This window comes from Momordica charantia (assembly GCF_013281855.1).
Source record: "Momordica charantia cultivar OHB3-1 chromosome 6 unlocalized genomic scaffold, Mcharantia_2.0 BLBB01000006.1, whole genome shotgun sequence".
In the NCBI taxonomy this organism is placed as follows: Eukaryota; Viridiplantae; Streptophyta; class Magnoliopsida; order Cucurbitales; family Cucurbitaceae; genus Momordica; species Momordica charantia.
This window is the reverse complement of record NW_028275164.1, coordinates 4494278-4507620: the sequence shown is the minus strand read 5'-3', so window position 1 is coordinate 4507620 and position 13343 is coordinate 4494278. Positions and strand designations below refer to the sequence as shown.

The 13343-nt window shown below is 37.1% G+C and overlaps 3 protein-coding genes across 5 annotated transcripts; 1 reads left to right on the top strand and 2 right to left on the bottom strand.

Moving 5' to 3' along the window:
- Nucleotides 1-1519: 1519 nt before the first annotated feature.
- On the bottom strand, nucleotides 1520-4210 carry G3PP5 (Major facilitator superfamily protein). Its single transcript, XM_022279778.2, has 2 exons — nucleotides 2613-4210; nucleotides 1520-2299 (listed from the first exon to the last, which is right to left on the bottom strand). The coding sequence occupies exons 1-2, from the start codon at nucleotides 3688-3690 to the stop codon at nucleotides 1752-1754; spliced, it is 1626 nt and encodes a 541-aa protein (XP_022135470.1). The 5' UTR covers nucleotides 3691-4210; the 3' UTR covers nucleotides 1520-1751.
- A 1988-nt stretch (nucleotides 4211-6198) lies between these two features.
- Nucleotides 6199-10360, top strand: LOC111007190 (uncharacterized). Of its 2 annotated transcripts, none has more exons than XM_022279459.2 (6): nucleotides 6199-6524; nucleotides 7822-8826; nucleotides 9043-9216; nucleotides 9477-9613; nucleotides 9886-9996; nucleotides 10102-10360. In XM_022279459.2, exons 1-6 carry the CDS (start codon nucleotides 6405-6407, stop codon nucleotides 10184-10186), a joined length of 1632 nt encoding a protein of 543 aa, XP_022135151.1. In that variant the 5' UTR covers nucleotides 6199-6404; the 3' UTR covers nucleotides 10187-10360. The 2 variants fall into 2 exon arrangements, with proteins under 2 accessions (XP_022135151.1, XP_022135152.1); XM_022279460.2 differs by lacking the exon at nucleotides 6199-6524 and adding an exon at nucleotides 6544-6834.
- Nucleotides 10361-10379: 19 nt separating this feature from the next.
- On the bottom strand, nucleotides 10380-12681 carry LOC111007191 (uncharacterized). Of its 2 annotated transcripts, none has more exons than XM_022279462.2 (5): nucleotides 12098-12681; nucleotides 11266-11991; nucleotides 11096-11178; nucleotides 10943-11014; nucleotides 10380-10854 (listed from the first exon to the last, which is right to left on the bottom strand). In XM_022279462.2, exons 1-5 carry the CDS (start codon nucleotides 12419-12421, stop codon nucleotides 10530-10532), a joined length of 1530 nt encoding a protein of 509 aa, XP_022135154.1. In that variant the 5' UTR covers nucleotides 12422-12681; the 3' UTR covers nucleotides 10380-10529. The 2 variants fall into 2 exon arrangements, with proteins under 2 accessions (XP_022135154.1, XP_022135155.1); XM_022279463.2 differs by having other exon boundaries at nucleotides 11096-11175; nucleotides 12098-12677.
- Nucleotides 12682-13343: the final 662 nt, after the last annotated feature.

Below are 13343 nucleotides of genomic sequence, written 5' to 3'. Positions count from 1 at the left end.
ATGTTATTCTATCTACATACTCTGCCCACTTTTTGTTTTCATTTTTTTCTTTTTAGATTCATTTCCAAGAATAGTCATCTAATCTAATCTAATCTAATCATTCCTCATATATTACCATTTCGTTTTGTATTTTGAGCGGGTGTCTAATAAGTTAAGTTAATATGTCAGAGGACTGTTAGAAACAACATTGAAATTTTTGAGATCTACTAAACACTTTAACTTAGAATCTAACAAACTTTTAAATTAAATAGTTTCACTTTACCTCGTTGGTCTTTGGAATATTTTAATACTCATCCTCTAACATGATGTTGAAATGATAGAATTCATTAGTAATTTGTTCAACTATCTTCTACATCATATCAATTCGATTAAAATTTGTCCAATCCGCACAAGCATGTGAAAAGTTAGAGTTGAATTTTGAGAAGTATGAATCATAGAGTAGTGTGAAAAATCATGAAGTAAAGTAGAATGTGCTATAAAACAAATAATGTCAAGAAGAAAAGGTGATGGTGGTGTTTCACAAGAGAAGTAATGTACCTTTGTAGTGTAGTAGAAGGCAATAGCTCAGGCTTGGGGTTGACCTATGCCATATATAAGCAACTACATTTATATCAAATTTCAAATTTTAGAGTTTTGGTTTTGGTAACTTCAGCTTTATCCAACTACTTTTATATTCTACATTCATTGACGACAATAAATTTATAGCCAAATCGAACATAGCTTGGTTAAGGCACCAAGATCAAACCTAAATTTTTTAGACAAAAAAAAAAATTTGCAGAGACAGGATTTGAACCCATGGGGTCAAGGTTATGAGCCTTGCGAGCTACAAGCTGCTCTACCCGAGAAGAACTGTGAATTAATAGACAAACAAAGATTGAATGGATACCATATCTATACAAATAGCTGCGAAATTGATGTATGAAATGAAGCTCATACCTTGATTATTGATATTTGTCATGTAGCAAGATTTCTCTCATCCATTGTGTTTATGCATGTTAATAGAGAAGCAAATGATGTTGATCATCGCCCAGTGATGGAATCTGTAGTTTCTTATTCTTCGATAGTTTTGAGAGGTGGTGGAGCCTTTATGATTCTTTTAATGAAGTCTCTTTCAATATATATATATATATATATTTTTTTTTTCCTTATTGTTAATGGATTAAATCACTATTTGAAATGGTTATAGTAGTAGATTAGATAAAGATATACCAGTGCTATTAAAAAAAGAACATGATTCACACCCTATCAAATCAAACAGTCTACATTGTCAAGATTCGAGAAATGATTCTGTGTGATTCTTAAAACCAAACACCGGCCGACGATCTTTGAGGTACAAAAACGTGTAGCCCTGATTCATCGGATGCGATGAGCAAAAGCGGGTGGGTCTCCAACCCAAAACCTGATTTGAAGAAGAAAGATACAAGTTAAAAGTTCAGCAGCAAGTGAGCCTCGGGAAGAACTGCACTGCAGGCAAATAACTTTAAAACAAATTATCCTAATCTGAACTCAAAAAGATTAATTGAATAGAAGAAATTTTGCTTTTCTGAATATTGTTTGTATTCTACGCTCAATTACTGTGGTGTATGGTACATGAATATTTCTAAGGAGTATAAATGAATAGGATACAAAGATATACAAATACCCCGAAAAAAAAAAGGAAAAAATGTCAATGTACTTTCTATCAGAAATGATAAATCCACTGATCTAAACTGTAAACAGAATATCAAAATCTCCTTTTAGATGATCTTAATTCACTGTAGCTGGGTCTCGCTATTGGAAAACCATCGTCCTTCGTTCAACTTTCCTTTGATCTCGGTTTTCGCTAAACGAACCAAGAAGAGAGCGGCAAAGAAGATGGAAAGAATCAGCATGAAAAAGACACTGTTCCATCCTCTACTGGAAACATATCCTGCCATTAGAGGGCCAAGAGCTGCCCCAACAGACCCAGTGCCATCTATGATCGCGGTCACCGTTGCTAGAGCTCGGGAATTTCCTCCAATCAAACTCTGGGTGCCGAGATCAGCTGCAACGGCTGTTGTAATAAGCGAGTATGGGCCATTGACGAGTAATCCCGAAAGAAACATCAAACAGATGTTGGCGACTGTGGAAATGCTCCCAAAAGCACGATAGAGAACTAGAGCAGGGATTGAGAGTAGCAGGAATGTTACTGAAGTAACTGCACGAGCATCAATCAAATCGGAGATTAATCCGGCTAATATTCCACCACAGACACCTCCGACATCGAAAACCGTTGAGAGGATGCCAGCCATTTTATGAGATAAGTGCACACCAGCAACAGCTATCACGGCAGGTAAAGACTAGTAAGTAATTAAGAATTCAAAACTAGATTTAAAAAACACGTTCAGGATAACAAATGTTGCATTCTTTACTGCATGGATTCCAGAACATCCTGAATCTATTTGAGAGTGCAGGCACTACAATTTTATAGACAATTGCTAGCTTTTTTCTGGGCATACAACTAATATCATGCTATTTGCTATTGCCGAAAAGGCAGCCTTTTAAGATTTATCTAAGACACATTCATTCTAAAATTTTCACTTCAAATGACATTTTCATTCCTTGGCAGTTGGCAGTAAAAGAAAAACGGGTACCTGTGTGCCTGATGTAAAAGGGCAACCAGTAGAGAAAAGTGTAAGCAACCAGCTTCGAGAAGAATAGACAAAAGGAAAATGGTGCAACACCCGGTAACCTCCATGCCTCCAAGAAACCAATCGCTGCCATAGAATCTGAATCCTCAACATTAACAACAAGAGAATCTGAATCCTCAACATGAACATCAAGCAGCACTGCTTCCTCTGAATCTGCATTCTCCAATTTTTCCACCGAGTTCTCCAATTTTTCAACTGGATTCACCAATTTTTCAACTGGATTCACCTCTGTGTTCAATTCAGTCTCGTTAACAGAGGTTTCAAATCCAATGTCTTCTGGACTTACAACTAGGAACAGATACACCAAAATGCCGACGAAAATCACCAAAGCTCCAGGCACCACAAAGGACCAACCCCATCCAAATTCCAAAATCCCAGAAGCCACAATCGACCCGATGATGTTACCAACCGAAGTATGTGAATTCCAAATCCCCATTATCAGTCCCCTCTTTGCTTTCCCAAACCAATTTCCTACAATTGCCACCACACATGGCCATCCAATTGACTGAAATAGACCACAAACAATCTGAACACTAACGAAAAACCACAATACATGAAGATTTAGCCAGTATCCTAGCCCGAATAGTATCGTAAAAATACCACTACCCATCATCCCAAAAACAAGAAATAACCTCAAGTCGATCCGGTCACCAACATGTCCTGCAAAATACATTCCAAGGGAATACGCAGAAAGAAATGCAAGATCAAGCTCCCCGAGCAACTGGGTGCCATCAGGGCCGTTAAAAGGAACCCACCCAGTTCCATTTGAGGACAAACCAGACTCAATTGAAGTCGAATTCAACAAAATGCTTGACGAATTTAGCTGTATTGTTGGTCCAAGCACGCTCTTAACGATGCTCGGAGGTTTCCTCGAGGCGTGGAAGGACGCATATGCAAAGAAGGTGATGATTAAAACTAAGATTTGGTGAAAACGCAAAGTTCTGTGAGGAGGTTTAAGGTTTGGGATCAAATCAATTGCTGGAGCAACCGAGAGTTTGGATTGCATCGTAACCAATAACATCAAAGAACAAGTAATGAAAACCCTGGAGCAAATTCGAGATTGTGGTTTGTGTATGAACAAGACGAACACAAATCAATAAAGACCGTTGTACAACTGTTGCAAGACCTATGCAATCTGTACAAAAAAAAAAATGATAAGAAACCCTCAAAATTTGAACCTTCCCCCTCTCCCGTTTGCAAATAATCCCAGCAGGCGCAGAAGATTACAGTGTCTGATTCAGAAGATCGGCGTAATATAAGATCCTAGAAGAAAAGAAATAGAGCCATACATCAGACACTGAAATTTCCGGGAAAGAGAAGGAGGTGATAAATTATGGCATTTGGGGGAAAGAAGATTTTGACCGAATTGATTGCTTCGGTTATAAGATTTAGATGGGACCTAGGGTTCCGATCGAAGAAAAATCAAACATTTCGGTTTCGGATCGGATCCTCTAGTCATCGCCGATGGCTTACCGAGTTAGCAACTCGCCCTTGGCCGTCTTTTTTTTTTTTCTCTCTTTTTCTTTTTTTATTATTGAAAGTCATAAATAAATAAAATGAAAAAATACACTGAAGTAGGTGGCTATTTAGTCCAGAAAGTCGTAAAATATATTTTTATTCCTAAAGTTTGAAAAATTATTCTATCCTTTGATCGTCAGTAACTTGGTTAATAGGTAACTGGATTATTCTAACTTATATTCTTAGATGAGATGTAAAAAAATTAATTTTTATATAATATGTTATCGCATTTTCTTTCTTCTTCCTTTTTTCTTTATTTCCTATTCTTTCTTATCTATCTTCTCACCTTCTTGCCACCAGTCGTTGACTACTGCCATCTACCATAATCATTGTTGTTGTTCGTTGTTGCTCGCTGGAAAGTCTCACTGGGGAGCTCCTTTCCCATCGTCGGAGAGCTTCCCTCTCTCCCTCGTTCTAGATTTGGGTGGTGGGCGATGGCAATTGCCGGTGATGGGTGCCAGAGAGAGCTCGCCATTGCTTGAGAGAGAGGGAGAGAGCTCTCTCTCTTCGGTAGAGTCGATGACAGATGATGGGTGTCGGGAGACTCTCTGGCAACTCTCCGATGATCAACAACAGCGATGGCAAGAAGTCAAGAGAACAAGGAAGAAGAAAAGAGAATAAAAAAAATGTCACCTCGAATATTATTTTTACATCTCATCGAAATGCAGCGAGTTAGAAAGGCCTCGTCACCAATTAATTTGCCACGTCATTTTTTCGTTAAGTCAACTAACACTCAAAGGTTATTAAAAGACCATTTAGAATAATTTTTCAAACTCTAAGGATCAAAAATGTCTATTGTACGTCTAGAGATCAAATAGATACTTACTTAATCTTCAAGGACTCTGAAGTGTTTCATTTTGAAACTTCATAAACTATATTAACACTCACTTCAAATCTCATTGATCAAAAGTGTATTTTTTCCAAAATAAAAAATGAATATTTCATGTTCTATTATTTTTATTGGTTTTTTAAGTTTTTTATTGGTCTGTTATAAAAAAAAATTAAGGGTGTAATTTAACTGAAGTCGTTCGATTTAGACTCGGATTGGATTGAGCTGAGAGTTGGTTGGTTTTTTTCATGCTTCTTCTTCAATCCTTTTTCTTTTTTTCTTGAAATTGAAACCACCAGGATTCACAAGATCTTTTCCCTAATGAATATTTTGAAATTTAACCTAGAGTGAGAGAGCATGAGATCTTTTCCATTTGAAATTAAACCCAGAAAAATTTTAACTCTAAATTCTATTAATTCCCACCGATGTTTACTATTGATTGAGATATTCATAAATGAATTAAATTTACTCAACTATAGCTTGAGTTTTTGGATTGTGTGGTGGTTTATTCAGTATTAGAGTGGGAGATCCTGTGTTTGAAACCCTATTTAAAAAAATCATACATTTTTTAAAATTTGCCAACCTAATCATAATTTAATGAGTTAAGACATCCATTTCCAACCCAAAAAACGTGAGTTCGAATTCTTATTAAAAAAAACAAATATAAACTAAAAGTATTCGATTTATTAAGTAAAATAATTTAATTTCAATGTGTGAGATGAAAGGTATAAATACGATCTTAATATAGTAACTTCACAAAAATTAAGTAAAAAAGGAAAAAAAAAATAAGTTCACTCACATCAGTTGACTTTTAAATGTTAGTCGACTGAATAAATACGAGGTTAAACTGGTTAAAAAATGTCAGTTGACTAAAAAACGACCTTTTTTTTCCTTCTCATGATTTCATCACATTGATTTATTTTATTTTATTTAAGATGACGTTTTTATTTAATATTTTTATATTATATCTAGAGAAGAGAAGAGAAAAATATATATATATATCACGAACTTATGGCTAAATTTCATTAGGCAAAGTTCTTCACAATCACAACCACAACCACAGCATTTCCTCCAAAAGCTCATTTTCCAGAGCTATGGTGACACCTCTGAACATTTTTACAAATAAATAAAAAAAGCTATTGATAATAATATAATAAAGCTTCAAAACAATAATGATATGATAATATACATATGCAGTGTAGCCCCAACATTACAACAGCACGAACTTTCTTTGTTTGTATCAAATTATTGATTTTTCAATTGAGAAAGAGAACCCTTCTAATTGAATTTGAAATCAGAGCTGTGAAATTGGATGTGGGTGTTGTTCAAATTCAATTTTTTCTATCATCGTCTTCCATACGGACCATCCCTTCTCCTCCATAGCCCAAATGGGTTTGAGCTGTAGTCGTCTGGGGTCGCGCCCTTCTCGCTCCCGAGATAACCGCACCAACCGCTCCAACTTCTGTTCTCTCTTCTGCGGTGCTTCCACTTCTCGCGCGATTCATCGGGTATTTTCCCCTTCCCGTAATCTTATTCTTCATCGCCATCGCCGAATCTTGTGTTCTCTCTTATTTGCCCACCAGCTCCCTTTCTCCCATTTCTTGCGCTTCGTGATCGATTTGAATCTAATTTTGCCCCCGGAATCTTGTTTTGGTAATCTGGGCTTGATATCCTCATGTCAAAGATTGAGCCCGGATAGCATCTCTTTGTATCCGTCTGGTGTGTGCTTTTTAGTTGCTTGAACTTCTGGGGTTGTGTTTTGGGGGATTTTGGATGAGTTTTGATCTACCAAGAAGTGAAGAAGGTCGCAGAAATTAGGTCCAAAACTGCTGTACATTTTATTCTATGTGTTTTCGATTCGTATGCTGTTTGGTTTGCTTGTGAGTGGTTTGGTATTTTTTTTGTTGATTGTTGCTGGGTAATGATCACTATCCGATTGGTTAGTGGTTTGGGGGGAAGATCGAAAGTTTTTACAGCTTGGGATTGCTAGTTGACCTCAAGTTGAAATCTCTTGAATGTTATACTGCTCCTTAAACGTCTCATTTTTGGGTTTCTGTCAGCTTCAATCAGAGTGGTTCTCTGTTTTCTGTTTCCAATCCTTTTGTAAATGAATAAGAAAATTCGAGATGCTATGAACAAATGATGATTCAAGTGTTGGATTTTGTTGCAATTTCTGGTTATTTTTAAACTTTTTGTATGTCAGGTTTTGGCAATTCAAATAGCCGTATTATGATAGTCACCCTGTTTTAACCTCGTTGCTTAGTGTTGAGAATATACTGAAGAAATCAAATGTATTAGAGTAGTGATTCAACATGGTATTAGAGTAGCAGTTTCTCCTTGCAGGAAAAAAAAAAAGGAGTAGGAGTTTTTATGAGTTCAAATATTTGCTATGTTATTCCGTTTCATTTCATATTAATAGTCCATGTATTAAGCTGATGCTATTTGAGAATATATTAAATATTATTAAAGTTTTCTTAATCTAATAATTTAAGCTTCAGATATAGGTGATATTTAACACTCATGTATACTATACAACTATTTATGGCTATGGCTATGCTTATATTACTGTATACTTTAAGACCCAAATTTTAAATGAATCACAAATGCGGTTTACCTTCATAGTGATGTTTTTACTTAATGGAACTGCAATGAAAAATTATTGTATCATTCAAGTCCCAGGTCTAGACAATTATAGTTAGTTTCTAACCATCTAAATCTGTCTTTTACTCGCACTCTGCTTGGAGGTTACTTTTAACAAGCTTAGAGGACCGATTTAAGTCTTAGGCTGACACCTCTTTTTAATAGATGGAAGATTCTACAGCTCAATTTCCCGTCCATTCGACAGAACATTGTAGTCACAATATTGATGATGTTCAAAGCCTCACAAGTCGATCTTACTCGATCTCCAGTACGAGAACGGGACTTCCTAGTGTAAGCACCAATTCTCAGAATGCATATGAGAATGGCATTGCAGTCGGTGAGGAGCAATGTGCTTTTCATGATCCAAGAAATAATGATGTCAATAGTCATGGGAAGTGTTTGTCTCAGAATAAGGAATCAGCTCCTTTCCAACAGGTTAGTGCTGATTACAGTCATGATGAATCTCATAGAAATAGTAATACTACCAATGGTACTTCATTTAAAGGACGTCAATCTTCGGAACCAGTCTCTGTAAATATTTTGGCTAACGAAGATGCAGTAAATGGCATTGATAGTTCAGTGGACAAGAGTGCATCTCCAGTCTGCACAAAGGTCATGCTTACAGCAAGCAGTTCGACTACTCAAGAGGTCGGAGACTTGCGTTCCAGTGAGTTGACAGGTTATATTCAAGAGGACGAGGCGACAGCTTACTGCAACCCGGACTCTGAAGCTTGTCCTTGTGGTTCTGATCTTCCAGTAACTTCTCAGTCTCTTGGAGATGAATCTTCTCAAGAGGTACACTCAAGTTTAGAATCTCTCGTGTCTGATGGTAGGGAACAAGGCCAAGAAGATGTGGGTATGCCTCTTGTTGATATGGTCGATATTTCTTCCAATGTTTTATCTACGACTAGCACTGATGCAAGTTATATTGAGGCCAGAAGAAATAGCAGAAGACTGTTTTGGGATGCCTTCTCACGACGTAGTTTTAGAAGGCATAGTGAATCTCCGTTTCTTTTCCCATCTAATAACATTAGTAATACAGGAGATACAGACCGATGGCTCCTCAATATAAGTGGTGATTTTATGGATGATGAAGTGGGTGCCGATTCAAGACATTTTGCCAGCAGAATTCACATCTTGAATGAGCAACAAAGAAACTCAAGATCTCAGGTTGCATTCTGAATGTTAACAGTTATGTTTTTTTTTTTTTAATCTACAATATCTCATTCTTGAAAATGCAGAGTACACATACCGTGATCCTCTGTTAGAAGCAACATATAACTGAGATCAGCGTCATTTAGCCCTCTACCAAACTGAAATGTTCTAGTGTTGTCACTTTAAGCAATAATTGATTCTATTTTCAACCTTCCATTGCGTTGTGTGCAGATATGGGAAAGACTTCGTAGTAGTCTCAGTGAAAACAGTCAGCAAAATTCATCTTGCCCATCAGGCATTCACCCTGACGGTGCTTGCACGTGTGACTCATTTTCAAGGATCGAACACTCGAGTACCCGTGCAAGCATATCACGAATAATCATGCTTGCTGAAGCATTATTTGAGGTAGTTTTCCCCTGCTCCATTCATTGAACTTTTGGATGATATTATGTTATGCAAACCATACATCACCAATATGTTGGTGTAGGCAAAGAATGTATATTGGCTGTTCATTTACTTCAACTGGAATTCTATGCTATCAATTAATTTAGTGAATTGGGTGTTTCAGATAAACGCTTTTGCACTCAAGTATTGCCTACTTTTTGGAGTTCTTGTGCTGCATTTCAACAGTTATCTCACATCTTGCTTTCTTTCTGTATCTGAAGGTCTTGGATGAAATTCATGGTCAGCCTGTTTCTCTTGCCCTATCCATGGTTTCACTCCCAGCACCAGAGTCAGTTGTTGACTCTTTTCCTCTGAAGAACCACGAAAAAACGACAAATGGAGGGGATGATATTGAGCAGTATGTTTCTTCTTTCAATCAAATAATAGTATTGTTACTGAGCATTAATATGGCATGTGATACAAGCCTCTTATCAAGTGTGTTTACAAACATTCCAATGCGATGTTTTAGTTAGCAATCACCTCTCTCTTATTGTATTGACTAATGCGATGCTTGCTTTAAGAGAAGGTACGAGACTCGTGGAACCGGAATATTTTAAATTCGAACATTTACTTGTTTGTAGTTGTGCTTTTTAGCCTCTAATTTGGAAATGCTTTAAAATATTTGATTAGATGCTACATTTGCCTGGCTGAATACGAAGACGGTGACAAAATAAGAGTTCTTCCTTGTCGCCATGAATATCATATGTCATGTGTTGATAAATGGTTGAAGGAGATTCATGGGTATGTCATCTATACTTCGATTACCATTCGTTCTTTTACCTACATCGTGTCCTGCAATCTTTTCATTCATCAACTCATCTCTCCCTGTCTCGCTGTGTTTAACAGAGTATGCCCACTTTGTAGAGGTGATGTTCGTGCAGGCTCAAACGACGAGTGTTCGGTTTCAAACCCAGAAATTCCAACAATTTGACAGAATTGTATGATAACCAGTGAGAATATGGCAAATATGGCACTTTCATAGTCATGTTCCTGTTAATACTGGGGGTTGATTAATTGAATCCCCCCATGATTTAGTTGTTTTGTAAGTCATTCATATTGTACAGCGGTTTCAGATGAAATATTTGCATATAAGTTTTTACCCTGAGCTTCAAAATTCAAACAGATAACTGGAAAACGCAGTTTAGTTTGAATGGTTCAAACACTTGTACAACATCGGTGCGACGACGACGCCAAATGAATTAAACTATATTGACAACAAATAAAAAAGACAGGGAAGACGGTAATTTCAGCTGTCTCTGATTATATAACGACTACTACTTGAGCATTGAAAGACCAGTGCTTGGTCTCGGTCTCCAAAATGGATTCTCATAAGCGGAATCGGATCCGATTTGATGAGTACTGTTCTTTGATTCAACGTCGAAGAAAGGGTTGTTTTGAAAGCCCTTGTGGTGGTTGTTGAAGAAGAGATTCGGCTGGCAGTTCTCATCATCCTCAAACGTGGTCCACCGCATTGAGTTGCTGCTGTTACGTCGTTTCTCACTTGCTGCATTTCTCTTATTCTCCATCTCTCCCACATGTTCTTTGAACTCTTTCTTCACCACGTCAATTACTACGTCTCCATATCGATCGCACCATGACCTTCCCAGAGGAGGGAAAAAGATTAAACAGTTAATCAATTATAGACTAAAAAAGAACTCAAACTACAGAACCAGGATCGGATCTTTACTTTGGAAAGAAGTTCTTCAGGTCAGCTTTGTCAACAGGAAGCCTAGTGGAAATAGCCTCAATTTGATCATCCCTGAAATTTGAAACAATTTGAAAGGAAATAAGAAAAGAAACAGAAGGAAGTGACAGCAAAAACAAACTTTGAAAATCTTACGAGAATTTAAGGTTGGGATTTGTGGTGTTGAGTTCTGTTTGAATCCGTGAAAGCTCTTTCTTTATCTTCTCGCCTAAAACCTTCTGATCGCTAACACAATTAGAAGACGATAAAAGAAAACAAAAACTTCAAATTTTACAGACCAACGCCATTACAGAGCAACCAATTACCTTATCAATGAAGAAATCCGATGGAGAACCATTAGAATGCAACTTTCTTTTTATAAGTTTAGTATTAGGCCCCTCCCCAATTGGACTCGCTGCAATCTGAGCCGAATTTGAAGAACCCCAATAAGCTTCACTATCAGATCTTTCATGGAGTGGCAATGGAGCTGTCTCATCCTCTGTTTCGTCTCTCTTCCATTTCTTCATCCCATTAAAACCCCATTGCTTCTTTCCAGATTTGTTCATCCTTTCTTCATAATCAGGGCCATAATTCCCATTCCCCCCCTGAAACAGAGTCTTAAAGGGCCGTCGTTTTGCCTTTTCCTCACTCCTCTCTTTGTTCGAACTTTCCGGCATCAGAATCGAATGTGTTTCGCTGCTATTGAACAATTGATTCTCGGGATCGAAAATACTTTTCTCTTTTCTGTTCCTTTCAGATTTCTGAGATGACCCAAAACTAAAAACGGATGCAGCTCCTCTTATCTGCTTCATACCCAACACATGCTTTGATTTGTTTTTCGAATTAGAGTTCGATTTCAGTGAAGTCTTTTCGTCTCTCAAGTCAATAACTGACCATTCTTCTTCCGAATTCTCTTTCGAATTCTCTTTCGGGTCCGCCACAATCACATCTCTCGCTTCGATTTCGGCTCCTTGAACTGCCAACCTCTGAAGAAGTGGCCTCTTTGAAGAGTGATACTCATCTGCCGTTATGCATTTCGCATACAGAAGTTCCTGATAACAACAAAAATACAGAAAATAAACCCATTTGGTTTCTAAAACAGAGCCCTTCAACAAAAACAGAGCACATACAAAAAACAGAGCTTTATGAACTACGAACCTGCAAGAATAAGAGCTTATCTCTCAATATAACTTGCTGTTCCTGTTCCGCCGGAGAAGCGATGAGAGAATCAAGCAGATGGGTTCTGAAATCCGAAACTTCGTGTTCAGCTAAAATTCCTTCTTTATGAAGACCCATCAATTTGAGCATCTGGTGGAAGGAATCTTGCTGCCATTTGAGGTTGTCGGACTGGAGCTTGGCCAGCTTCTGGTCGGCCGCCGGCAGGCACCGTTTCTTGAAGCTGAAGGGAAGGATGGATTTGCAGAGGGAGGTGATAGAATCATGGAGAGTAGAATAGTAAGTGGGTGTGTAAGAATAAACCATTTTTTGGTCTGAATTTCTTGGATTCTTCGATTTTTTTTGAATCAGACAGTGGAGGAGAAGAGAAAAAAGTTGTTGTTTTCCGCTTGCGTTGTTGATGGGTGTCTTTGTAAGAGATTTTGAGGGAATCGGATGTCTCTGTCGAGTGTCGAATGAAGCATAGTAGTTGCTGTTTCAGAATTTGAATTGTGGGATTCTGGAAACGGTCACAAGGAAGTAGCCGTTGGGAGGCTAAAAAGGTAAATTCGCCCGTCTGTTTTTTGGCTCATGTTTAGACTTTCTTCATGGTCGTTGGTTATTCTTTATTGTTTGTGAGAAAAGAGGATTTTCTCTGGAAATTTGGATTCTTTTTAACATAATTGAACATTCTCTTTTAGTAAATTCTTTATTATATCACTAGTAAGAGAAAAGAAAATTCCAAATGTATGTTGATTTTTCTCTTTCATATGGTCACACTTTCTTTTAAGAATATGGCATATCATGCAAGCTTCATTACATCCAAAATTTTAAAAAATTGAAACCAATTTTTATTTCATTGTCTGCCTTTCTAACGGTAGATATTTGATTCATTTTATTAAATCATTTTAAGTGAATCTCATTTTAAAAAAAAAAAAAGTGTGATTGAGATATAGAAGATCCTTGAGACGGGTACAAGTGCCTTTGGGGTTAAAATCTAAGAGTAATAAAAGGTGAATATTTTTAAAAATTTGCGATAATCAAAAAAGTAATTTTAAAAATAGATTAAAAAGAAAAGGCGCTTTTAGATAAAGCATTGATTTTTAGTGTTCTCTATCAAAAAGTACTCACCACAAAGGTTTTTCGCTTCAAAATTATTCAATCTTTCAAAAGGTGTTCCAAAACTCACCCAAATTAGTTCAATAACAAATCCTTTTATTTAACTGTTTAACAAGCACTATTGAAAGAG